At 41.8% G+C, this 27,582-nt stretch overlaps 2 protein-coding genes across 3 annotated transcripts in view; one reads left to right on the top strand and one right to left on the bottom strand.

The window, feature by feature from the left end:
* The window catches only part of ERICH5 (glutamate rich 5), an 801,722-nt gene that overhangs the window by 572,605 nt on the left and 201,535 nt on the right, over positions 1–27,582 (bottom strand). The gene's annotated exons all lie outside the window — the stretch shown is intronic.
* The window catches only part of NIPAL2 (NIPA like domain containing 2), a 434,384-nt gene continuing 431,369 nt past the window's right edge, over positions 24,568–27,582 (top strand). For both annotated transcript variants that reach the window (XR_007772654.1, XM_050941138.1), the window contains exon 1: positions 24,568–24,966. Coding sequence is in view for 1 of the 2 variants with exons in the window: in XM_050941138.1 (XP_050797095.1) it covers positions 24,850–24,966 (117 nt within the window). In the remaining variant the exon portion in view is untranslated. The remainder of the gene's footprint in view (positions 24,967–27,582) is intronic.

Here is a 27,582-nt window from a genome sequence, read left to right as displayed (position 1 = left end):
ACAGAGGATGCTGCAGGGACTGATTGATGCTTCCCAGCCTAGGAGAAGGAATGTCTGGGCTCTGTGGAACTCATCCAAAGCTGGCCAGGAAAGTGTAGGTAAAAACCAGGAATGATAGGCCTTTATACTTTTAATCCTTGTCTCAGATTATTACGTATCTTTTTGGGTGAAAGAATAAATAGTGCTTGGTTTTGAAGAAGCTGTTTGACTCACTTTAATCAGCCACTGCCATAAGCTCCCAGGATAGAAAGGCTTACACATGCCAAACACAGCTGGGCCTATCAGGCTAACATGGGTAGGAAACAGAGCTCCAGTCCCACAGTGGTCGAACTGCAGGGTTCTGCCATTGAGAGACATGCAGGAAGCCAGGCCTGAGGGGTGCACTCAAGGGGGACTCAAAGGGGTCTAAAGCACAGCTCACTCTGTAACAGTGACACATTGGAAGACCAAGTACACTACATCCATTAGATGTTAAGTATTATTATTGTTGCCTGGCTCAATAGTGCAGTTTGAGAGGGGAATTACTGAGATTCTCTCAATTCCTTCTCAATTTTACCTCCTCCAGCCCCCTTAAAGAAGTCCCATTGTAGTGATCCTTGCTTTGAAAGAAGGTGGCTAATCCAGCTCCTAGCACTGTCATTCATTCTGCTCCTTCATTCAACCAAAGGAGGTCATTGGAGAGAGAAAGGGAAGATGTTCCCCCTCTCCTAGGAAAAGAGTGCGTTACCTCCCCCATTTCTCAACTTCCAAAGGAAACAATGCCTCCCCCACAGCGTATGGCTGGGCTCTGGCCATGCTGTAATTTATAAGGAAATGGTGTTCTGGTGAATATAAAGGGCGTAGGCATTTCAGATACCTTGGGAGTTATGTGGGTGTATGAGAGGGAGTGTGCAGCCTACACAAACAGGCCAAGGAACAATCAGAGAGAGAGTGTACAGGACTGGAAAAACTGAGCAATGGGTGAGTATTCTCTTTAAATAAGTTAGTAAGCGACAGAAGAAAACAAATATAAACTTTTTATATTGCTTAAAGCTGACCCTCACTACCTTCCATTTATGTGCTAATGCAAGGCCCAGCTCATATACCCATCCTGCCTTCATCGTGTCAGCATCAGCAGATGACACCCCTAGCATCTCTGCATGTACATACGTGCATTCTGGGGGAGAGACCATGTGTTTTATACACTGTGCAGTGTGTAGCATGCTTAGGTGCTATTGGAACAGTTACAATAAATCAGTGAACATTATGTTCTGTTTTGCATATAAACACTTGACTAATGACTTGATACCTAACATGCTACTTTTAGTTATGCATAAAATTATAACTTGCCTTTTAATCATGGAAATAAATAAAGTCAGAGTGCTTCCACTGACGACAACACACAATTTTGCCTATTAACATTGCCATTAAGAAGTTTCATTATTTTGAATTAGCAAGCGCCTTGTACTGCATTCTGCTGTTGCCGTAATGACAAAAGTAGCAATGGTACCAAGCATGTTTCTATTTTCTGTTTAATTTGCTTAAATTATTAGTGTGATAAAGTCTATACTATTACCAGCCTGAGAGAGTCAGCTTTGACAAGATAATAAGCTGACATTATTAAAGTGTGGTTCTATTCTAAGAAGTAACCATGTAGAAATGGCACCTTCTGTCTCAGCAGATCCATTCTTTGTGGGTGAAATTCACTCTTGTGCAGAATGCTTAAGTGTGACTTAAGGGGTGCATATAGGGTTGTGCTGATCTTCTGCAGAGGGGTGAATTTTTCCGTGTGTGTATTCAATGTCTTATTCGTTTACCCTAGCAGAAGAGTAAGTTTATTCCTGACAGCCCTGAAAAATCAAATATGCCCTGGAAGATTTAACTAGATTCTATTCTGACTCTTGCATCATCAACAGAATTCATAACTTAATTGCACTTGCAATCCCACTGTCTTCAAAACTATGCCCTCAGTTACATCTGTGAAAGGCCACCGAAGGTACTAAGGCCACACGGGTGAGGGAGGTCAATGGGGTTGCAGAGGTGTAACTGAGGATGGCTTTTGGTCTGCAGAATTGTTATTACTGCTAATGAGTCAAAAAGAACTTGTTGAGATCCCAATTTGAGCTTGCAAGTCTGGCAGTTAAGAAAACCCATCTTTTTACTTGTAAACTGAGCACATTTGATGTGGAAGTCATTGAGACACCATAAACCTTTCTTAAAGAGTCATTTTGCTCAAGGCGTTCTTGTTTCTACTGGATGCTTGCACATATTGTATACCTCTCTCATGCACATCAGTGCAGTGTCTCAGCTTACAAGTCCAACTCTAGAAAAGCAATATGGTTTAATGAGCCCAGCTGGGGACTAGAAGCTAATAATTCCCAATTCTAACTCTGGCTCCACCCCTGACTGTCTGTGTCCTAAATTCTTTGTGTCTCAGGTTCTGGAGATGATTATTAATTCTCTGTGATGTGTTGACAGTGTGCTTGGTGCTGTACAAAACTCAGATAAAGACAAGGTCCTTAGTCAAGTTACCTGAACGGCCCCATTGTGCAAATGCTTGTTGCCATGGTATCACAACATCATTGTGAGAAAGAGGCAGGGTTCCAATGAAGCTATATTCACAGTAGTAATTGTTTATAAAGTTGGGCTGTTTGAGACTGATTCTGATTTCAGTTACACCAGTGTAAATCAGTTAGAAGTCAGTGGAGTTTCATTTATGTAAAAGGAGCATTTAATCAAGACTAAATAATTACTTAACTCACACTACCATCTAGGAAGACTTAGTTAATGTTTGGTACAGCACTTTGAAGATGTAATGTGCAAAGTATTATTATTAGAACATCTCGCAAACCCCACAATATATTTGCCCCAAAGGACACTTTAATAAAGCAATTTTTAGTGTTTTTTTTCCCTATTATACCTAATCTGCTTCCTTGTCCTTCACCACCACATGCTTGCCATGTACACATGTCAAATTGTATTTAAAGCTGAGATTTTTGTGACTAATACCTGCATTTGCCTATAGGAAATCACTAACTTATAATGGCTGGTTGAGGGCCACTGGAGATTGTCGACATCTATTAATGTACAGCTTTAAAAAATGAAAGTAATTCAGAACCATTGAGGTATGCACATAGCTAGACTAGGTATGTACATTTCTTATTACTGAGGATATATCTACACTTAAATAGCTACAGCAGCACAGCTGTAGTGTTTCAGCGTAGACACTACCTGTGCCAATGGGAGTGGTTCTTCCCTCAGCATAGGCAATCCACCTCCCTGAGAGGCAGCAGCTAGGCTGACAGAAGAATACTTTCATCAACCTAGTGCTGTCTACACCCAGGGGTTAGGTGGCCATAGCTGTCTCTCCCAGGACTGTGGATTTTTCACACCCCAGAGACATGAAGCTATGCCTGTGTAAGTTCCCAGTGGAGACCAGCCCTGAGTGTGCTCTGTCCTTCCTCCCTCCACTTGTTTGTTCTTTCTACATACAGAAGTTTCATGAGTTTAACTAAATAGGTGCAACCCTCCTAGTGTGGATGCTCTAAAAGTGGTTTGTGTGGACTGATTTAACGAAATCAATTTAAAAATCACACTTTTTAGTTAAACTGGTGCAACGTTGTGTAGAGACCTTATGCTCCCTTCTTGCATCTTGTCTTAAATTAGACTCTAAGCACTTCAGGGGAGGGACAAGATCTACCTAGCACAATTGGGGCCCCAATCCAGGCATGCGGCACTTCTGCAATATCATAAAAAGCTGATATTAATCCTCCTGTTTGTTGGCCACCTACAACTCTGAAGCATGGGCTTGTTGATACTGGAAGATTATACCATGTGGGAACAGCACCCTCAGGAGGCATGGCAACAACCATGATGTAATTTCCTAGTATAAACAATCCCTGTGACACAGCAATTGGGAGGCACCATGTTAACAGCCTGGGCTTGAATCTGCGCTCATACTAGTTTTATAGCATGTAACTCAACTGAACCCAACAGAATTATACAGGTGTAACTGGAGGCCAAGGCAAACCCCACAACTCAATGTCATTCTGTTTCACAACCGGAGTGAGCACTTACTGTTTCATTTTGTTTACTGAACTATTCACTACAGCTTTCCTCCCAGGTGTTTCTTTTTAAATTAATTTTCAGGGAACTAGATGGTAATTTTCTTCAGTTTTGAAAAAACAAAAACTCCTCTCCACTTGCAACAATGTTGGCAGCCACGAACAAAGATCAGAATGGGAAAATGTTGAATAACAGGTTGTGTTTGTTCTGCACTAGGATCAAATGGGCAGCCAATGCTTTTCGCCAAGCTTAAAAAAGGCAAAATACCAGGCAGACTGCTATGCTCAACTGTTTAAAATTCAGCCACTCTGAGGAGCAACAATCATCTGCTCCACACCATCTGGCAGCTGTGAAGAAAAATAAAATAGCATATACAAGTACTGATCATTTACAATTTAAGTGGAATCCTATGGTTTAACATGCATAAGGGGAAGTAATGTAATAAAAGGACTATTGATCTGTATCCTAGATTAAGTTAATTATTTCTAATGCATATCCAGGGGTACTGACTCTGCTCGTTTTCTCCAGTCATCTTGTGTACAAACTACGTAGCTAGTCTGCAGCATGTTGGTGTAGGGCTGTCCTCATGAGAATTCTCACTCCAGATTCAAATGGGTCCATGAAGTAACACATTCTTTTCATAATTGAAAAGGTGACTGCTAAAGATTTTGGATGGAGATATAAATAACTGAGCAGCAAAAAGCTGTTAAAGAATATGATTCATGCACCAACGCACGTAAGCAAGTGCTTAACTTTTTGAGCATGTGAGTAGTTCCACTGAAGTCAATGGTTCCATCTAGTCTTAAGTGATTACTACGTATATGCTTAAAGTTAAGTATATGCTTGTGTGCTTTGCTATGTTGAGGACCCTGTAGATATTTAAAATGTGAGACAGAGAAACAAATATTTCTCAAAAAATGATGGGTTTTTTGCTTATTTATTTATCCAAAATGCTTAAGTTACATTCTTCAGTACTCTCTCTCTCTTGTGGGAGGACAAAGTTTGAAAATACTGAAGGTGAGAAAAATTAGAAAATGTTAAAATATGAAAGGGTCATGAAGCGGGCACAACCATAGAAATTTGGGTTGGGAGAGCAGGGGAAACTGTTAGGCCATCTAACCCAATACTCTGCTAGTGCAGCATTGTTTAGGTCTGTATTCAGGACTTCCCAGCACTCATCACTGTAAATAATCTAAACCCTACATCAGAGTGATGAAACTTCTACCATTTTCTTTAGACTATTTCATACTTCTACAGCTCGCTGTCAGATTCTCTCCCCTTTTTTCCAAACAAAATTCTCCCTTTCTTGTTTTGAGTCCACTTTTTCTACTATACCTACTTGTACTACCCTAAATAATTCATCTCCATCCAGACTGTTTACTGTCATCAAATATTTGCAGATTATCGGGTGCCCCACTTAGATGTTCCTTAGACAACAGAAGATAAACATCATTAAAATTGCTACTAAATCCATGTTTCACCTCTGCCATTTGTCCCATTATAAGTGCCCTTAAAAACAAACACTAGAGCTTTTTGGATTCCTCTTCCCCCCCCGCCCACATGGAAAATGTCAACAAAAATGGGGAGGAAATTGTTGAAATAGTCCTTGGAATAGTTCAACTTTTTGGTGAAAAATTGAAAACCAACAAAATTTCACTTGAAAACTGAGTATTTTTAGCTGAATACTGTGGTGCGTCACAGAAACTCCAGTTCATGCCCCCATTATACTCTACGGGCTTGGCTCCTGGCCAGAATGCATCTCCCATTATGCACCATGGTCTCCATTCTTGATAAGCTACTGGAGTGCGTCATGAGTGATGTAGTCAAACTGGTGGCTCCAGCCCATAGAAACTGGGCCTGTGCCTCCATGTTGATGTATGAGTTGTTTTTCTTTTTTGCTGATTTTTTTTTTAATTAAAAATCAAAGTTTTCTGTGGGAAGCAGATATATTTTGCTAAAAGTATCATTTAATCAAAAGCTCAAATTTCTGCCAAAGTCCAGTTTTGAAAGACATTTTTTCACCAGTCTTAATCACCATATTTAGCAATGGATACCTTCTAAAACAGTACTCTGAGTCCAAAGGGGGTAGTAGTATAGGTTCTACAAGATACAGCTAACCAGTTATGATTTCATACCAGCTGAGCTTGGGACTACCGAGTCCTTTATATTGTTTTGAGGCAACTCTCTTGGCAAAACTGAACAAAAACCTTTAAAATCAAATCAAAGTCTTGACAAGACTGGGGGCAAGATTTTCAAAAGCAACTAGTGATTTTGGATTCCTTTGGTTTCTGGGATGCCAACTGGAGACACCTTGAAGTGGCCCAGTTTTGAGGGCCAGTGCTTTCTGAAAGTCACGCCCCTTTACAGTGTCTCCATGTGGGCTCCCAAAAATGGAGGCACCCAAAATCACTAGTCACTTTTGAAAACCTTGGCCTGTCACTACTGCCCCAAAGGTGACCAAGACTAAGCAGCATGGAAGTGATGACAACAGTGTAGTTTACAGATGCTTGTTTCTTAATGCATCCATACAGATACTTTTGACTTTTTGTGCTTTTTTTTTTTTTTTTTAGCACTCCATTCAACTACTGGATAGGTTTTTTTTTGTGGTTAATATCATACATAATTTTATCAAGCAGAATCTTCTCAAGAGCCACTTCAAAGATAGTTTCCTTCTTCCCCAACGTAACCTTATCTTTTGTGGTTCAACAGTACTAGCACGTACTGGAAAACAACTATTTATTATGAGATGCAATACTGTATACAGTGAGCCCAAAACAGACAAACAAAATCACTGGGTAATGCTCACTCACTGTACTGCTCCTTTCTTGACTGACAATTGCACACAGAAATGAAACCCACATCCAGAAGTTGCTGCAGGCCTCAAAATGAAAATTACTTGTGGCAGGGATAGTCTTTTTGTTCTGTGTTTGTACAGTGCCTAGCACAATAGGATCTGGTCAATGACAGAGACTCCTACATCCTACCGAAATGCAAACAAAACAACAGAAACAAAACTATATCCTTCACTGTGAAAAATACTGACATCGATGTAATCTGTATTCAGATATTCAATATAACAAAGAGTTACTGTTAATGAAAGCAATTTGGCATAGATGGCTTGATCCTTGAACCACACCACTCAAGTCATCAGTATCTCCAGGCATGGAACACTTGCGGAAGCAGTTCTGGTAGCTGCAAATCCTTGAAATTTTCTTCCAAATATGCATAGAAGGGACATATGTAAACAATAAAAATGGTAACAAAATGGCCTTTTAAACACAAATAGAAGTTCAGACCCAAGATGTACAAGCAACCCACAGAAACTAATAGGGCTGGTTGGAAGTTTTCCCTAGAAATTTTTTCTATAGCAAATTTGGGTTGGGTTTTTACTAACAAAAATTTTCACAAAGAGGTCTGTAAAAGCAACAAAGAATCCTGTGGCACCTTATAGACTAACAGACGTTTTGGAGCATGAGCTTTCGTGGGTGAATACCCACTTCTTCAGATGCATGTAGTGGAAATTTCCAGGGGCAGGTATATATATATATGCTAGCAAGCAAGCTAGAGATAACGAGGTCAGTTCAATCAGGGAGGATGAGGCCCTGTTCTAGCAGTTGAGGTGTGAAAACCAAGAGAGGAGAAACTGGTTCTGTAGTTGGCAAGCCATTCACAGTCTTTGTTCAATCCTGAGCTGATGGTGTCACACCTCAACTGCTAGAACAGGGCCTCATCCTCCCTGATTGAACTGACCTTGTTATCTCTAGCTTGCTTGCTAGCATATATATACCTGCCCCTGGAAATTTCCACCACATGCATCTGAAGAAGTGGGTATTCACCCACGAAAGCTCATGCTCCAAAACGTCTGTTAGTCTATAAGGTGCCACAGGATTCTTTGCTTCTTTTACAGATCCAGACTAACACGGCTACCCCTCTGATACTTGACACAAAGAGGTCTGCCTCCTGAATTTTTTTTTTATTTTCCCCTCAGAAAATGGAAAACCTGCTTTTGATTGCTGAAAAACAAGAAGTTTGGTTTTCAACAAAAAGTCAAAGATTTCAGGGGGGCATAAGAAAACACAACCCATCCACAACCAGTTTTCCAATCAGTTCTAGAAATCATCAATAATAAAATTGCTAACAATGAGGAAATGATCATAATGAACTGTATTGCTGAGGGGAACCCCTTTTTGCCTAGGACACAGTTCAGATATAACCATGATCATTAGTACTCAAAAGTCATTACCATCTGAACAGTGCCATGATTTACACACATCTGACTTATAGTGCTGGTTATCCCTAGGACTCAATTACTGACCCCTGTAAAATGCTTTACTATTCTCTCCATTTTACAGATGGGGAAACTGTGGCAAGGAAATGTTAAAGCCCAAATTTTGAGACATTGTTTCTGGTGTTGGGCACCTTAACTTTTTGGGGTGCCCAACTTCAGACACCTAGGGCCTTATTTCCAGAAGTGCTGAGGTCAGTGGGGGCTGTAGGTACACAGCTCTTTCAAAAAACAAACAAAACCTACTAAGTAACATTATTTATTTAGTACCTGATTTTAGGTGTCTGCCTTCAGGTATCCGAGTCTGAAGATTTTGGCCTAGTTGATGAGGCTATGTGTGAAAATGTGGGCCTAAGTGACACTTGCCCAAGGTCACAAAGTGGTCACAAAGTGGCAGAGTCAGAAATAGAACCTTGATGCTGTGACTCTGTCTGGTGCTCTATTCAATGCCCCAGGCTTCCTATGAGAAATGAGCTGATGGTGTCAGTCCAGTCCTAGTGGACAGATGTCCATAACTAAAGCCACTATCACAACTGGTAATCTTAGCAGAAAGGCAAAGGACCTGAATTACTATCAAGGCTTTAGATCAGGGGTAGGAAACCTATGGCATGTGTGCCAAAGGTGGCACGCAAGCTGATTTTCAGTGGCACTCACACTGCTCAGGTCCTGGCCACTGGTGCTGGGGGGCTCTGCATTTTAATTTAATTTTAAATTAAGCTTCTTTAACATTTTAAAAACCTTATTTACTTTACATACAACAATAGCTTAGTTATATATTATAGACTTATAGAAAGAGACCTTCTAAAAAAGTTAAAATGTATTACTGGCACGCGAAACGTTAGATTAGAGTGAATAAATGAAGACTTGGCACATCACTTCTGAAAGGTTGCCGACCCCTGCTATACATGATGTTGATGATCATTTACATGGTGTTGTGGGGAAGTTCCTGACCATTCTGTGCACAGACTACTTTGGTTTCCTAGACTATCCATCTAACCCTTTTCAAACTGATTTGGAGGAGATGTGGCCCGGTGGCAGCCTGCCCACAGCAAAACCATCCATGCCTCGATCTTGGCATCCATCTTTTAATAGTTAAACAATAAACAACTCAGAATTTGGCTAGGTAACTGATTCTTCCAGCATTTTAAGCAAAGCCCCTGCCCTTGCTCCTATCCCCGCCTCACCTAGCACTTTCCCCAGATGGAGCAGGCAACCATTCTTAACTGGTTTGTTGGATTCAATTGGTTAGTGTCTCTTTCTGGCCCTCTAGGCTCTTGGAAGACTAGCTGAGGGGCATCAAAGTGCCAATACCTCCAGCAGGGAGTAGAGGAGGTCTGATAGACCCGATCCCTCCCAGGCCCTAAGACAGGCTGGATAATGCTTATATTTAATATAAAATGTAAATCAGATCTGTATAAATCTGTATACCCAAGAATACAGTTTCTCACAATGAACAAAAATTTCCCTAATCAAAAGAAAAGAAAATACCTATTGTCAGAGGCCCCAGATTCCTATTGCCTCTCACTTTCTATCTATATCTCTAGCACTTTGCAGCCAATCACCATGCTGTCTTTCATATCTTTTAGACACATTCTTTCTGAACTAGCAGACTACTGAAGTCAATACTGATCCTTGCATGCTCCAAACTGTGCCTATTTTATGCAGCAGAAAATGTTGCACTAGATTTATACAGAGACATAGTAGATTTCTACACGTGGCTCTGCTAATAGTTCACAAAAGAATCACAATCAACTGGCAAATGGATTCTCCCTTCCTCACCCCCACACACATCTGGGGTTGGATTACAGACCTTTTTTAAAAAAAAAAAATCATTCTTGTAGGAGTAAATTACAGCGCTAAAGAAAACCTTGCAGACTTGGAATTTGGGTGGAATCCATTTATTCCATATGTGCAAAAACTGGACATGGTACTAGATGAACCACAACAACCAAACTGAGACCTCTCCATGTGTTATACCCATAAGCCACTCTTGATTGAAATCCTGTAAATCTTTTCCTTATATAATAAGCTGCCTTGTCTGGTACAGTTTGATTTCAATTATATATATTTTTCCTTCATGTTCAAACCTATCATAAAAAGGTCTGTAAACTCTGTATATCACACAGCCTTTTAATATGTATATTTTCAAATGAAAGATCAATTCCTCATGTCTAAGCATGAGGAAAAAAGGGATACTGCCATATAGTATGAACTTTAAAAAACAAAAAAACCTTTGCACCTACAAATTGTTATAATATGGTAGAAAAATAAGTACAGTGAAGAATAGTCTGCAGATTCTAAACACACAACCAAGAAAAGATCTGCCATCCCCAAAGGTAGGTAAATCCCTGTAGGATTTATTTTGTATATGGATTCTTTACTAATTTTATTTTTCAACAAAACTATTTGGGTCTTCAAAAAAACCAAGTCATAAAGAATATACCCATCCAGTATATCTTAAGTGAGGCTTTTAAAACCCATTCTGTTTCAGAGCAAAACCCAAAAACCCTAGTCTTCCCCCACCCGCAAAAAAAAAAAACAACAATCACACCTGCAGAGTCTCAGAATTTTATTTGCTTAAATCTAATAAAATATATTATCCATCACAAAGCTAGAAATCCACAAGTCCCCATGAAGTGATTCAAGAATCACAATTTGCTATTTCAGGAAACATCTGTGTCAACGTGTCTTGAATAGGATGTTCACTGTGAAATTCATAAATAATAATTTCCCTGATTTATTATTTATTATATCCGGACCGTGTATTCAGCACTCAAAAGAGCTGTACAGATATAAAATTTGTTGTTCTTTTTTATAAAAATTTGGTTCAATCACAAGGATGAAAGCAGCATTTTCAAAACAGTGTAGTGAATGTTTTTGTACTTTGTCTTAGCTATACTTATGACAGCGAAGTATATTTATAAACTATACATTTTCCACGGAAAAAATCTATTGAAATCTCAATTCAAATGTAAACAAAATACAAAACTTTTATATGCAGAACATATTGTTCCACAAATCCTTAAATACCGTATCGGTAATTCTGCACACACACAAGCATAATTATATTAATTCACCATTTGTTGTATTTATTTGCAACACACACACATACGATATTCGTGTTAATACTTTGTTTTCTGGAGAGAAGAAACCAGAGTCGATTCTCAAGCCAGTCATATTGGAGGTTGCGTCTGGTTATTTTTATAGTTCTTATACCAGGGATTTTATGGATTTATCAAAATACCATAATTTTTATTTAAGTCACAAATTTTCAAGAAGCTCCAGACCAGATTGGACCCTCTCATACAGTTTCAGTTCATTGACACCATATGTAAGCATTGCCAAAGCTATAAATACATCACGTGTCTGCCTCAAAGGTGGGCTTCACTGTGATTTTTGAGTACAGATTTTACAATATGCAAGACTGTTTCTCCAGTTCCCTTCCTTTGAAGTGAGGGGGACTATTCACTTGAGTAAGGTTACAAAGGATCTTAGATAGTCCCCTACCCATGCCTCAGCTAAAACCAGTTTAGTGAGCCACCTAAGGATTCCTCTACATAATGGGAATCCTCAGGTGGTGCACGGCTGCGATAGTGGTTCCTATGACTCTACTCAGGCACTAGCAAGGCCATCCTTATACCCCTGTGAACCAAGGTTACTAGGACAGCCTCTTCAGACCACAGTTAGTTGGTGTAAAACAGAGCAGCCCTCAGGTTACTCTAATTTGTATCAGGGACCAGATCAGGGGAAAGCAAACAGCACTTTTGCCCTCAGTCCAAGCACAAAGAGTACTACTTGGCTGTCACTGAGGATCTAGCCATCTCTTATGAACTCACTCATTAGACTTTTACTATCTAGTAGGCTGGTGTTCTCTTACTTTTTTGTACATGGACAGACAGACAATGGCAGATTTAGGTCAGAATTTTTGGTGGGTCACTGTAACTTGCCTCAGCAATACATGTGCATGTTAATTAATGTCATTTTCAAAAGGGCTCCACAGTGCTCTGTATCAGCTGACAAACTATTCCCAAGGCTTGTTGCTGCTTTGAAGCCCTCTACTATGCACAGGAGCTCTTTTCAGTCGGGGGAGCGGAGCAGCTGCCCCCTGCACAGATCCTTGCACTAGAAGAAATAATCCATTCCATCAACAGCTGTGAATGGCTTAAACCTTTGCAAGGAAGATGGTTTTATTTTCTCACTTTGTTTGGCCCCCAGGGTATGTATGTGTACTGTTCCCAAAAATTCAGGGGACAGGTCCTGCAACTCATTGTCCACACCCAGGGAGGACTCCAGATACAGTAGAACTGCTATGATCCAGGAGATAGGACAGCTGCATAGGAAATCTGCATCTCTGCCTGCCATAAAGGCTTCCTCTTCCCAAGCGCACAGCTGTGTCTGGAGATAAGGTCTGGGCAGAGCATCACTGTTCTCTATAGATGAATGAAACAGCCCCAGCGATAATGCAGTCCTGAGGCTGCAGTAGTAGCTGTGGAATGGCCTGGAGGGAGGATTCCTTCCACCCTAGTCCCTATGGATCTCCTTAGCCTCCACCCAGTTACTGGGCAAAGTATTTAGCTCTTTGGAAGTGCAGTGATTCCCCCCCCCAGCCCAAACAGTAGCATTATAATACCATTAGCTTCCTTAACCTGGACCTGCTTCTACTGAAGTCAGTGCCAAACTCCAAATTACCTCAGTGGGAGCAGGACCAGATCCCAGATCAGCATCTCTGTATTTCAGCTACACCTGCTGTAGCCCTATTTTACAGTAGGTGCAATGTGAACATACTCTACACCAAACTGCTATGGGACTTGGAATAGAACAAAGAGCAAACAGCTGAGGAGCCATCTAATTTCTGCAAATAACAAACTGAAGAGAGTCCACAGGACAGCAACAAAAATGATAAAACTTCGAGAAAATGTGACCTATGAGGAAAGGTTAAAAAAAACTGGGCATGTTTAGTCTTGAGAAAAGACAACTCAGGGGCAACCTGATAAGTCTTCAACTACATTAAGCACTTTTATAAAGAGGATGGTGACTGTGTTGTCCATGTCCACTGACATAAGACAATAAGTAATGGCTTAATCTAAAGCAAGGGAGATTTATGTTAGATACTAGGAAAAACTTCCTATCAGCTCCGGCCTAGGCTTCCAAGGGAAGGTGTGAAATCCCCATCAGCAGAGGTTTTTAACTGTCTAAAATGGGCCATCTTGATTATCATTACAAAAGTTTTTTTTTCCCTCCTGCTGAAAATAGCTCATCTTGATTAATTAGCCTCTTACAGTTAATATGGCTACTTCCACTTTTTCATGTTCTTTATATGTATATATATCTTCTTACTATATGTTCCATCCTATGCATCTGATGAAGTGGGCTGTAGCTCATGAAAGCTTATGCTCAAATAAATTTGTTAGTCTCTAAGGTGCCACAAGGACTCCTGTTCTTTTTTTAAAAAAAGAGTGGACAAACACCTCTCAGGGATGACCTAGGTTTACTTGGTACTGTCACAGCACTTGAGGCAGGACTTGCATGGACCTCGAGAAGTCACCCAGCCCTACATTTCTATGATTCTATGAATTTTGGGAAAGGATTCTTGGTCTGAAGATCATTTTGCAAGCAGTTTGTTGCAAGTATTCAGTAACTGAAGTTTGAGTTCTGTTAGTTTTTTGACTTAACAGAGAGGTCACATACAGGTTTCAGGGGTCTACCAAGCAGGGCCAGCGTTACACTTGCTGGGGCCCAGGGCAGAAAGCCGAAGCCTCACCACCTGGGGCTGAAGCCCAGGGTCTGAGTCCTGCCATCCAGGGCTGAAACTGAAGCCTGAGCAATGTAGTCTCACAGGGGCCCCAAGCAATTCCCCTGCTTGCTACCCACTAACGCCGGCTCTGGCTTTTATATGCAGAAAACCAGTGACTGTGGCATGTTGGGTGGTGGCCTCAGAAAGAAAAAGGTTGAGAACCCCTGCTGTGGAGGATGCAACTCAGATCCTGGGATGTCCAAGTGGGGAGATGCTAGGAAGGGAGCAAGGTGCCAGTAGACCAGAGGTGCAATGAGTGGGTGGGGGGAGGGTGTACAGGGGCTGACTCACCACTAGGGTGCCTCCTTGTGGCCAGGCATGGCACAGCAGCTCTCTCCTTGTCTGGTACCACCTGCTGAAGGGCACTCCAGCGGTCTTCTTGTGACTTGGCCCTCCGGCTAGATTACTTTAACGTCTCTTCCCTTCCAAGACAGTCAACAAACTGAAACAAGGAGAATTAACTCAAAGGAATCGTCCTAAAGCTGGGTTGAGGCTCTCTTCATTCAGAAAGCACTCATCAGGCTAAGGCTCTAAACTGAGTGCAGAAGTAAACAGAGGAGAAAAGATTTTCTCAAAGTGAATCAGCATCTGATTCTCCCTGCCCTCCGGGAGGGGCCATCTGGCAGCAGTCATATGAGGAGCTCCTGCCTTTAGTTGGCCCTCTTTTGAGGAGATGAGGACTGAAGGTCTGGTGTCTGCCCTGATCTGCCAGCCACTGAGCTGGGTTTCTCCCTCTGAAGCATCTCCCTTCAATCCTATCAACTCTCACAGGTGTGACAGAGTGGAGACACCTGAGCTCACCTTAGCCCTATGTTGCCCACTGTGGGGTTTGTATTCCCCATCACAGTGGGGTGTGGAAGATGTGTAATCATCTTTTCAGTAGCCCTGGGGAGAGTCCTTATCCCAAGGCACTATTAACTTTCCAAGCTTACCCTCTCCCCAATGCTGGGGGTCCCCCTTTAAGAAGGTCTCTGGGGCAGCTGCTCCCTGTAGGAGTCCCAGGAGAACAAGATGTGGGGAAGGAGCCATTGGGTATAAATGGGACTTCCCAGACCTCTTACTATTTCCTGGTTCTGCTGGGTTCCACATGGATTCTAGAAGATCTGTGGAACTTTGGGGAGAGCAGGACATATGGCCTACATTTTGGGAATTAGAGGGCAATCTAATGGAGCAATTGAGGAGAAGTCTTCTTGAGGAAATCCTCACAGAGAACTTCTTCTCATTGCTACAGACTTTCCCACATGAGGCTCTGATCGGGTCCTCAGTTATTTAGCCATTGCATAATTTTCATTAGCAAGAAGTTAGTTTTATTCCAATCCAGTTCTGAAAGGTCTTAAGCACTTGCTCTCAATCATATAGTGTATGCTGACATCTGGTGGCATTGAGTAACCAAATCTTCATTAAAAACTCTTATTTTCCAAATTGTTTTGTTTTCCTGTTGTATTTTATGAATGTTTTGAGTTTAAGCACTCAGTAGAATACACACACAGTGTAGCTAGACATTGCTAGTAATGTGTTATGGAATGATTGCCTGGAGAGTTATTTTCAAGCTAACAGAGTATTGTAATTTCAAGAGCAATTATTCCATTATAAAACAGAGTGAATATGTCCCATTCATTTCCATAGTCTATAGATACCACTGTAAAACAGTAAATAAAATTCTGGACCCAATCTTACTCCCACTGAGCCAGTGGCAAAACTATCCTTGAGTTCAGGGAGAGCAGGAGCAGTGCTATGCTACCTATGTAGAACTGATAAATGAAATTGTTTTCAGTTGTTCACTTTATTAATGTAACTTCTGTTCACCATTCACTACTTACCTATACTGTAACTTCTGTTCCATATTGTAATTCAAACCCCATTTTAAAACACTCACTCCGTTTTGTAAAAGCTTCCTCCAACCTTCATTTTTGCAAACCCTGCTGTAATCTTATTAGTTTAGTTTAGATGTGTGAATGAGGTATGTATGAATGATGGAATCAACCTCCAGCCCCAGCCTGTCCTGATGAGATAAAGTTCAAATACCAACGGCTGAAGACCTAGACAACAGCCCTAAACAAAGTAAGAAGCATCCACCCTAAAAAGAAAAGGACAACAGAACAACAGAAGGAAGATCAAAGCCAGGTCCAAGGCTGAAAGTCACGCCTGCAATTGATGGGTGATCAATCTAAACCCAGAGTCAGCGTGACACAGCAAGACCTATAGACTTTGAATCCAAACTAAAAGCCTATAAAAAAGAAGGATGAGATGAGAGACTCTGGGTAACATTCTGCTGCCAACATGGAAGAACATTGGTGCCTGCCCAACAGAGATCCAGCTCAGCCTTGTGCCCAGCTTTCCTGGCCAGTTAGCTGCCACAAGCTACGAACCCAAGCTGCAAAATCAAGCCATGAACTTAAGCTATCTTCAGGACTGGTAACTATGCAGCAGCTGCAGAACACTTGATGAATGTGGGTGTCTGTATGTGAATGTGTGTATGTGTGTGTGTATAGGTATTAGGTATAATGTGAGTGTGTGTGTGTGTGTGTGTGTATAGGTAATAGGTATAATGTGTGTGTATAAGAATTAAGATATTAGTTATTAGTCATAAATTGTTATCATAATAAATGTGGCATCTTTGCCTTGTCCCCTTTAATAAGATCCTGCTGGTTTTTACTGGTCTAATATAATTGGTACAACATTTTGGTGGAGAATAGCGAAAGGGGGATTATTGGTATTTTTGCCTCACTTATTGTAAACCAATCTGTGTGCACACAACCGGCTCTACAGAGCACGGTTCTATTCTTGGTTAACCAAAAACCTGCTGGCCCCCGTGTGGGTAGCAGGAAAATAAAGAGCTCTTAAAATTGTTAACAAAACCTGCTGGCCTCCGCGTAGGTAGCAGAAAACTTAAAATTGTTAACAAAACCTGCTGGCCTCCGAAGAGGTAGCAGAAAGAAAAAAAAAATCAAATCAGGGGCAACAAGAGGGTCTCAGAGACACTGCAGGGATCTGCCTGCTGTGGGAGGCTTGTAATGACAGCAACCTCCACCTAACAGCCTGTAAAAATGAAAAACTGCACCAAGATTTACAAACCCCTGCTGCAAAAGCAGAGAAATAAAAATGTATGTCGTACTCAAACCTAGTTAGATGCCCTTAAGGTTGAGTACAGAGAGTTAAAACAGCACTCACATCTTACAGCAGCAGTAATGTCAGAAAAGGGAACATTTGAGAACCCAGAAGGGGCAGACTTTTGGGACCCCTCTGGAGAGTGGGAAGGGGAATATTTGGGTAGATTTCTCCTCCTAGGGCCAAAATGCCATTGCAACAGTAACAACAGTGCCTGCTTCTGCCTCAGACCTCCAGGCCATGGCAAACTGGCTGGGAATTTTAAAATGGAAAAAAAAAAATCTAAAGTCACAAAGAAATGAACTACCTAATTAGCATTTGTGCAGCCCCAAATACCAAACACACTGTGGCAAAGACTGAGCAGGGTCTGCCATGTGGAAGCACTGTGCTAATTTGTTTCTAAGCTTCTATTTTTCAGGCTCTGAACCAGAACATCAGGAGAGCTGGTACCAGCTGAAGAGTTATAAAATACCATGGTTATAGTGTTGCGACACTGTGTTCAGTGTTCTGTGTTTCAAGTTCTGTGTCTGTCTCTAGTGGTGTGTGTTCAGTGTTCTGTGTTGCATGTTCTGTGTCTGTCTCTAGTGGTGTCCTGTGCTAGCACTGGGTCCAAAAAAGAAAAAGAAATACTACACTAGACAGGACAAATGTCTTTTCCTCTCTCTACTTCCCCCAAGTCCATCCAACTTAGCAATCCAAAAAAAACCAAAAAAAAAAAAAACCTTTGGTCCCCAGTGCATCAGATTTATTTTTTGTTAGGTTATCTAATAGTCATTTTGCTGTTAATTTTTGTTATTAATACATTTGTATTGTTAGTTACATTTTCTTATATTGTTAATTCCACACTTTCCTCTATGCACTCTGGTTCTACTCCCCCAAGCCCTAAAGGGTAGTTCTTGGGCCCCCATAACCTGTAAGACCTTGGCCCATAATTGTAAGGCCCCATCTTTCAGGTCCCCAGAAACCTCTTGAAAACAACTGTTAAAAATAGGGGATTCTGCAACATTTTAGCAACAAAATGTTAGTTTAAGTCCAAATCAGTTTAACCTTGCATGACAACTGTGGTCCTCCTACAAAATCTTATTTGCTGTGTGTGCTTAAAAAGGTCCTAACTTCAGTAACTTTTATTGTTTGATGGCTATTGCTGCATCAAACTTGATCCTCATTTTATTTGTCAATGTACCCAATGATTGTAATAGGTTTAGTTATATTCACCTAGTTATAATTATTTGGTTTGTTTGCAACAGATCACCTTGCCCTACAATGTCAACAACTACTGTAATGGTCATAAATCAAGGGGCAAAGTGTTGTAGAAGCAGCCCACCTGGTCAGCAGTTCTAAATATAATTTTTCATCCCCTCATTATCCTATTAGTAATCCTAACTGTTATGTTGGTTCTGCCTTAAAACAATTACATAAAGTGTGACCCATTCAATGCCCCTAGATTGAAGGGTCAAAAGGGGGACAATGTAGAACTGATAAATGAAATTGTTTTCAGTTGTTCACTTTATTAATGTAACTTCTGTTCACCATTCACTACACTTGCCTATACTGTAACTTCTGTTCCATATTGTAATTCAAACCCCATTTTAAAACACTCACTCCATTTTGTAAAAGCTTCCTCCAACCTTCATTTTTGCAAACCCGTAAAAGCGTATAGAAAAGAAGGGTGAGATGAGAGACTCTGGGTAACATTCTGCTGCCAACATGGAAGAACATCGGTGCCTGCCCAGCAGAGATCCAGCTCAGCCTTGTGCCCAGCTTTCCTGGCCAGTTAGCTGCCACAAGCTACGAACTCAAGCTGCAAAATCAAGCCATGAACTTAAGCTATCTTCAGGACTGGTAACTATGCAGCAGCTGTAGAACACTTGATGAATGTGGGTGTGTGTGTGTGAATGTGTGTATGTGTGTGTGTCTAGGTATTAGGTATAATGTGAATGTGTGTGTGTGTGTGTGTGTATAGGTAATAGGTATAATGTGTGTGTATAAGAATTAAGATATTAGTTATTAGTCATAAATTGTTATCATAATAAATGTGGCATCTTTGCCTTGTCCCCTTTAATAAGATCCTGCTGGTTTTTACTGGTCTAATATAATTGGTACAACACCTAGTCAATGACTGTTTTTTACGATTACATTTGCAGTACCATCACATTATTATATATATATAATTTTAAAAACGCATTTGTATGAGTAGACAGTTATTCATGGTAACAAATGAAAGTTTGTTTCATTTCAAGATTTCTTGGTTTAAAAGAGATCCATTATATGAGTTTTACATTAAAATTTGCATTAAAATCATGTTTAAATTTCATTTCCTCTAATCTTATCCTGCTTTTGATTAGCCTTAAGAGCAGTTGATGGTCCTGTGCCTTGCGGTTTTTGCATTTTATATTTTGTGTACACAGTCCGGAATTTTATGTGAAATTGTAGGTTTGATCTTTGACCTCTGTTTACTATCATACTGATTTACCACTAATTTGATAGCAAGCCATAGGGGTCTAGTGTAAACAAGCTGCTCACTTTACATAGCTATGTTTGACTCCTAAGTGGAGAAGTATGTATGGAGTATGTGCAGGATACTGTAGTCTACTACAGAAATAATAATACACTCATCACTGTTCAACTCTCAGGTAACATTTACATTTAGAGAAAATATGTTGCATGCCTGATGGGGAGAGAAAATGCATTTCTTATTCAACAAACAAATCTAAGATGTTTTAGATTATTATTTAGAGTGTTGGAGAGCTCAGTCCTGCTCCATTGAAATCAATGGGAGCTTTGCCACTGACTTTTAATCCTGATCTGCTCAGTCTAAATTGAGAGAGTAGAGAAGATAAAAATGAAAATGCAAAGGACCAAAATCTTTCACTCACTGTCCAGAGAGTTAAGGGCAAAAGCCTTCTCTGAGGTCTGTAAAATGTATCTCTGCTCCAATACTCTTTTTTCCTTACATTGCAAGCTGCTTCCCTTTGGGATGTCTATCAATCAATAATATAGTTGAAATCAAAGAGAGTCTTCCCAAAATGGCAGAGTTACCAAATGTAAGTCAGGCAAAAGTATAGCACTGATGAACTACACTCAGGGCCGGCGCTTCCATTTAGGCGGCCTAGGCAATTGCCTAGGACGCCAGGATTATTGGGGGGGCGGCATTTTGCCGGAGGGGGGCGACAGGAGGCTCCGGTGGACCTGCTGCAGGCGTGCCTGCGGAAGGTCCCCTGGTCCCGCGACTCGGTGGACCTGCCGCAGGCGTGCCTGCAGCAGCTCCACCAGAGCCACGGACCAGCGGACCCTCCGCAGGAATGCCTGCGGCAGGTCCACCGGAGCTGCGGGACCAGCACGCGGGGTGGCGAAATGGCCGTGCGCCTAGGGCACTAAAAACACTAGTGCTGGTCCTGATTACACTGCAGATTTCAAAGAGCGTTATTCTTGGAAACGTCCTGCAGTACACTTGTGTTCTGTGCAGGATGTTTCCTCAGAACATTTGACTCTAAGTGGAATTAAGTCTTACAAATTATTAAAAATAAAGTGACATTTGACTAATTGCAGCTGCCGGAAGGGCAGACTTTCTGCTGTTGTGAGGTGGCAATTGAACTGAAATAGTTCGATATTACTCAAATGAATTTGACCCTTCCTCAGACTGTAAGCTGGTATAATGTAAAAAGAAATTTGAGACCTATTACATATCCAATACCATCTTCAATTCTAAAAATCAGTGTAGTGTTAGAGCATAGACAAGATGCGATGAAATGGCTGGATCCTAGAATAATGCTTCCATCACTACTAGCATTGCACTGTACCAACAGCAGGAGAAACTCAGAAAATGCTCAGCTACAGAGCCAGTCCCCACCATAACAACGACGAGTCCGGTGGCACCTTAAAGATTAACAGATTTATTTGGGCATAAGCTTTCATGGGTAAAAAAACCACTTCTTCAGATGCATGGAGTGAAAATTAAAGATGCAGGCTTTATATACTGACACATGAATAGAAGAGGAAGATCAGTCACATTTTTATTTCAAGTGATAAGCTGATGAGAAATGAGTGATCTATGACAATGGTCCTGTGCCTTGCAGGTTTATTTTGAGGGTCAATTCAATGTATTTTATGCCACCTCCAAATTTTCGTTATGCTGTCAATTCGTGCTTTTTTGAAAATAGGGGAACTGCATTGCAGAAGTTATTGGCAGCTGAGATGGGGACCAATATGGCTTTTGGCACCCAGGAAGTGGTTGGAGGTGGTTTTAGTTATCCAGGCAGATGAGGTTTTTGGTACTAAGCATGAGAAGCATCAACTCCTCCCCTCTCAACTTTGGGTAGAGCCAGAAATGACTTTAAATATGGGAATAGGAGCTGGATTTGGATTTGTGTTTTCACCCCAGCAGCTGCTCCCACTGCTCTCTAGACCTATATCTGCCATTACATCCAACAATTACAAACTGAAAATGACAAAGAACATTAGCTGGATGTTTCTGCTAAAATGATCTGCCTTGAAGTAGCTAATGTTGACATTTAAATTGTCCCTAGCCTTCTAGGTTAACAGAAGAATGCAGGCCATTCACAATTCTCCCACAGCTATTATTTCAACTCTTTCTAAATGCAGGCAAACATTAGTTGCATCAGTTTACATTCCACACCCATTTTGAAGGCTACTTTGCAACCATAAACCAAATGGCCTACAGACAATTTTTTTAAAATGCAAGTTTAGATTCCAGAGCACAATTATGCAACATTTTAAAATAATCTGCAGTTATGCAGCCATTCACATAGCCATGTAATAGAGAAAAGAAGCTCCAACAGAATGTACCTATTTATTCATATCTATAACCATCCTGAAATGTACAAAGTACTCACAGGAATTGTTATCACAGGAACCGGTATTTCGAGCTAGACTGTACACATTGAATCACTGAAACAAGATGTTTCTTAGTATTAAATAATAATTTCACTGAATGAGTGGCATTTAGAAATAGGGTCAATGAAGAATCAGTTTTAGGCTTGCACAATAGAAAACTAGTTTGTCTAGAATACTAGTATTGACTCTGTTTGTACTTACTGGCTGCTTGGAATAGTCTTCAGGTCACAGACCACCAAAAGACCACTTTCTTTTTCTTCAAATGCTCCTTCAAGCCTCCCTCTGTGTTCAGGATTTTGTAGCCCAACCCACTCAACCCTTGTAATATTGAATAATTTAACCTATGGAACAGGGCATCTCATACATTTTACGTCATTGTGGCAAATCCCAAAGGAAAGAGACCTCCTTACAAATTGAACACCACCTGGATTGAACTCCGGCAAGATGCTTAAGGTGGTGTGGCTTGATTGAGTATTCATTAGTCCTGCCACTGAAGCTTCTTGATGCCCACCAGCCATGAAGAGGCATTCATTGTTACACATGCTTGGAATTCATCAGTTTTCCATCCTAGTAATACCTCCATACCAAGAAAGCTACCAAAACTGAACCAGTGCTGATGGAGGTAGTTGCTAGGTTGCCTTCAAATATCCTCATTTCTAACCACGTCCTGTCACTTGATTTGGGGCAGCTAATGAAGATGATATGAATCAGAAATATCAGTCAGGTGTTCTCCAGTCTTTCTTAGCACCCATAGTTCACCGCTGTGCAACAGAGTTAGTAAAACTATGGTTCTATAGCATGACATCTCCCCAGAGGCTGCTGGCAGCAATTGCTTACACAGAAAAGTAGCAACAGGACAATCTGTATTTTATCTTTAGCTTCTTTAATGTATTCACGTGTTCTGTCCTTTCTGAAAGCAGTTAATCTCACCTCCTATGCCCTTCTCTGCTGCTCAGTTCCCTTAAACGCAGTGCTCAGTCACCCACTGAAAGTTCATTTCTGCACCTGCTCCAGCTGCCTAGTTCTCTTCACCCCTGCGCCTCTGGACCCTCCCTGCTGGTAGGTGGAAGCTCCAATCCCACTGGTTGCTCTGGAACTAAACAATGAATCCTATTTCCACCTGTTGACTCTCATCTGAGACTTAGATTATATGTCTTTGTACAGTGTCTAGCACAATGAGGCCCTGGTTGGGGGCCAGAGGTGCTCTGCAATACAAATAATAAGTGCAGCCTGAATGGCCACCAGCACCCATGTATGTCCTACAAAAGATGTTTCAGAGGGGCACACTGCTAATAATGCTGCTGTCACTTGTATCTCTGGGAGCACTGCTCAGCAAAACAACAGTACCTGAGAAACAACATGGAATGAGGAAGGGATGCCAACCTAATTATTCCAAGAGTTTTCTCACCGTATACCTTCCTGGGCCATTTCACAAAAATGAGGCCAACAAGCAAGATTTCCAGCCACAGCAGACTAGCAGATGGACAGTGTAAACAATAATTGCCCAAGGGTATCCAAGATTCTCTAGTTCTCCGATATTCATGTGTCTACAGAACTGTTCAGATTATGCTCAGGTACATTCTCTACAAATCTAGGATGCAACAGCTCTGCCTTTAGTTCTCAATATAGAACCCTCTCTGCTACTCTGTGAGGCCATGTCTATCCTCCTGTGATTGTCAGCCCCCCCAAACCCTTCTTTCTTCATGATCCCCTAAATGTCTTGACCTCCTTTAATGCCCTCTCAACCCTTTAACTTCACTTCTATTCCCTTTTCCCACTACAGTGATAAAAATTTGTCCAGAGGAATTTCAGATTTCATCTTTAAAACCTAATGGACTGGTTTCCCCTTACAAAACCAGAATTGTTTACATTTTGTGCACACTTCATACACACACTCCAATTTAATCTCATTCATTTATGTACAAAACCATCCTAGTGAAATTGAGTAGCACTTTAAGAAAAAAAAGTTGGGTGAACATATGAACAAGAGTTTACATGCACCATCAAGTGTATTTGCTCTTGATTATTACTTACTATCCCACTGAAAAAGTTTCATTTGTCTAGTCACTGAGCAAAAATAATATCATGCTGTATAGGTGACTAATCAGACAATGCAAATAGGTGAAATGACATCTTGAAAACAGACTCATTGGCTGAAATCTGTTCACATAAATTATTTGGAAAATACTTACAAATAAGATCACAGAAATAAGTCTGTGCAAATGACTCAGTACTAAAAAAAGCTAAATTAATTGGATAGTTTATTTGCTATGAATAATCTGGCCAGCCTAAATTATTAGAGTTAGTCAGTGCTCAGTGGGTTGGGAAAGAGTTAAGCTTGCAGGCAGCTGATACAGAACAGGGGTAGGGCACTGGGACCTCGGGGGTGGAGGGGGGGGAAATGGTCCGAGTGCTGTGCTAGGAGCAGTAAAGCTAGCTGAAAAATTCCTGCATTTGGCTTTGTTGTTATGCTACCACTATCCCCTACAAATTTGTATAGGCAACAAAACCCCCGCCCCCATACACCTCCAAGTTCCCCAGTGTCCCAGCAGTAGCTCGCCTCCCTCCCCCGACTCCACATACACCTGTGCAATGTCCGGGCAGCAGTAGGTGCAGAGGAGTGTGTCATACAAGCAGAATTTCCTACTCCCAAACCGTCCCGAACCAGGAAGTGACTAAAGTCTTCACGCTCCTCTCCTGAGAGCAACACGTCCCCGCCTGCTCATGCCACTGCCTGCAGCGGAGTCCTCCGGGGGCACAACTGATGGCTGGAGAAATGCACGTCCTGACCACATTGGACCATCTGCCCTGGAACTCCACCTCTGCGGAGCAAGGGGCCAGAAATGGGTCCCAGTCCCACTTTTGGTACAACACAAACAAGGTAAGCCAGAGAGTGTCTGACCCAGGAGGGCTTAGGCGTGGGGGTGCCAGGCAGAACCAAGTAGAGGGGAAGGAGAGCCCAATGGAGTTTGTTACAGGAGTTACTAGTTTCACAGGAAGTTTCTTTTTGCAGCCTCATATTACTTGCTTTAAAGAGCCACCCTTAAGCAGTTTACACCTGCTTTTCATTAGTTAATCAGCATTCAGCCTCCACTCGGTTAGCTCTGGACACCACTCTATCCCCAAAGCATAGGACACTGAAAGATGCAAGAAATAGGCACTTACCAACCTTCACAATGACAGACAAATGTTCTCCTATGACAGTTTAGGGTGTAGCTATTTTTTTAAATGCCAACACTGTGCTTGGTGCTGTATAGGTCACAAAATGGAGACCGGCCCTGCATTTTAGAGCTGACAACTTATTTGTACATCTGCTAATAATAAAAAAGCATTGGAGGCTGATTACATACCTTGGCCTCCTCCCTTTTTATGGATTCACAAACTGTGAAGTAATGGAGGTTAATAAACACACTGTCCTGTTTGGGTGAGAATTGAGCTCCCTTTTTGTAATGCAAAGTTCTTTTAATCGTTACAGGAGACTGTCTTTTTACATTTGACTTGTGAAGAGCTACTAATCCTCACCACAAAATGTCCCCACAATAGATCATACTCCCCTTGAGGGTCCCAGTAACTCCCTCCCCTGCCCTGATTCTGCATTCACCTATTGGGCAGGTATACTGGCAGCAGTTAAGATGGAGACTGCCTGTCTGACATATGCCTCTAACTCCCAAACCAGTGAGTGACTGTGAAGTCTACACAATTCCTGTCCTCTTGAGTAACTAGTCCTCTCCAGAGCTGGGCTGTGCCTGGTATTGCTTGTGGCAAGACTGCAGTGCTTGCCCTGGAACTGGGCAAGTGAGAGCCAGAACTTAAGTGATGCCTGATGATGGGAAAAAGATGGACATCCTGAATGTCATAGACCAGCTATCCGGGAACTACACCTTCAGAGAACAGGGGGCTGGCAATGGATCGCTGTCTGACTTCTGGTCCAACACAGGCAAGGTAAATAAAATGACTTGCAAGGTAGGAGGGAGTTCAAGTGAGTTTAGAAGCTAGAGCCCAGGAGCCCAACTGAACTTGCTGAGCTACTCAGGGAAGGCAGTGCAGAGAAACTGCTGCTGTGACACAAGGAGTCAACAAGTGCTTATAATAGGAGGCTACAGCCCTGCTTTTTTTTTTTTTAGTGGATAGTTATTTAAGTATAACTTTTGTTGGTATTGGTTAGATAATAGATGATGATACTCCTGGAGTTCTGAACTGTTTTGTGGAATATTCTATCACTTTAATTTGGACACCAGAACATGGTCTTTGGGAAAATACTTATTCTTTCTGTAGTCTCAGTTTTACAAGTAAACTGAGGAACAAAGGAAATAACAGTAGTTAGATCTAGGGTTGTGGGGACTGTGTGTGTGTGTGTATATATATATATATATATATACACAAATATTAAAAAAACAAGACTAACATGATGTATGCCCATCATTGGCCTGATCCCTCTGCTTGTGTATCTTAGCCCTTTCCCGTACCTTTCACCTGTCTATTTAGGCCACAGTTGTACAATGAGAAGTATGGAAGTGCATCCCCATGCACATGGAGCTCTGTGTGCAACTTCTTGCAGGAGCAGGCCTTGGATTGTATTCTTTTTGCTGCAGGGACTGGGTCTTCCTGTGTGTTTGTACTGCACCTAGCACAATGGGGCCCTGACCCCAACTGCATTTGTCTCTCTCTTTTTTGTGATCTACCAAGGGTCCAAATTCATGAGGAGGGGGGCAAAATCATAGGCCAACATCTTCATCTTCTATTGCCACTTCCTTCTTGCTCCACCACAGGCACTGACCACCCTCAGTATCACCTTCCACCCTGAGACTGCAACCCTAATCCCTGCTTTATATGTGTGGGGCGCGGGTGGAGGCTGGCGAGCGAGCACACCCCATGTTCACCCTGACTCCTGTCACACACTGCTGGGCCTGGCTTCCCACTCTGGGCATTGCAGCCTGGGCACCCCCAGAAATTTTTCACATGATACACACAATTGAACCATTCTCATTTTCACTTGGCATGGCGTCTACACATACTCTTTTATCTTACATTGAGCACAATGCAGCTAGGCCAAACTCCCGTCTGTCCACCTCCCAGCCTCTCCGCTGCCCCTCTCCCAGCCGACTCCCTTCTGTGGGCGCTCATCGTAGTTCCCCATACTTGTAGCAGGTCTTGAGGCTGGCACTGAACAAGTCCTGCAAGCAAAGCAGAGGGGACATGGGGTGCTGGAATCGGGGTGAGGTCAGACAGGCACCTAGGAGGGAGCCTTGGTGCAGGACCTGGCCAATGGCAGCAGCAAGGAGGAACAGCGCTGCCCAATCAGGTTTGGCCTCCTGGCCCTGCATCATGACGGGTGGGCAACAGGGCCAGAACTGAGTGAGTAGCATTGCAACCTGGTGCACGAGGGTCACAGCGCTGCTCAGGTTTGGTCTTGTGGACCCTCTATCATGGTGAAGAGGCTGGCAAGTTGAAGAAGTATGGGCTGGATCAGGGGTAGGCAACCTATGGGTCTGGTGCC

The sequence above is a fragment of the Gopherus flavomarginatus genome, chromosome 2 (assembly GCF_025201925.1).
Source record: "Gopherus flavomarginatus isolate rGopFla2 chromosome 2, rGopFla2.mat.asm, whole genome shotgun sequence".
Taxonomy (NCBI): domain Eukaryota; kingdom Metazoa; phylum Chordata; order Testudines; family Testudinidae; genus Gopherus; species Gopherus flavomarginatus.
The sequence above is the reverse complement of the archived record's forward strand: the minus strand, read 5'-3'. Positions and strand labels throughout refer to the sequence as shown.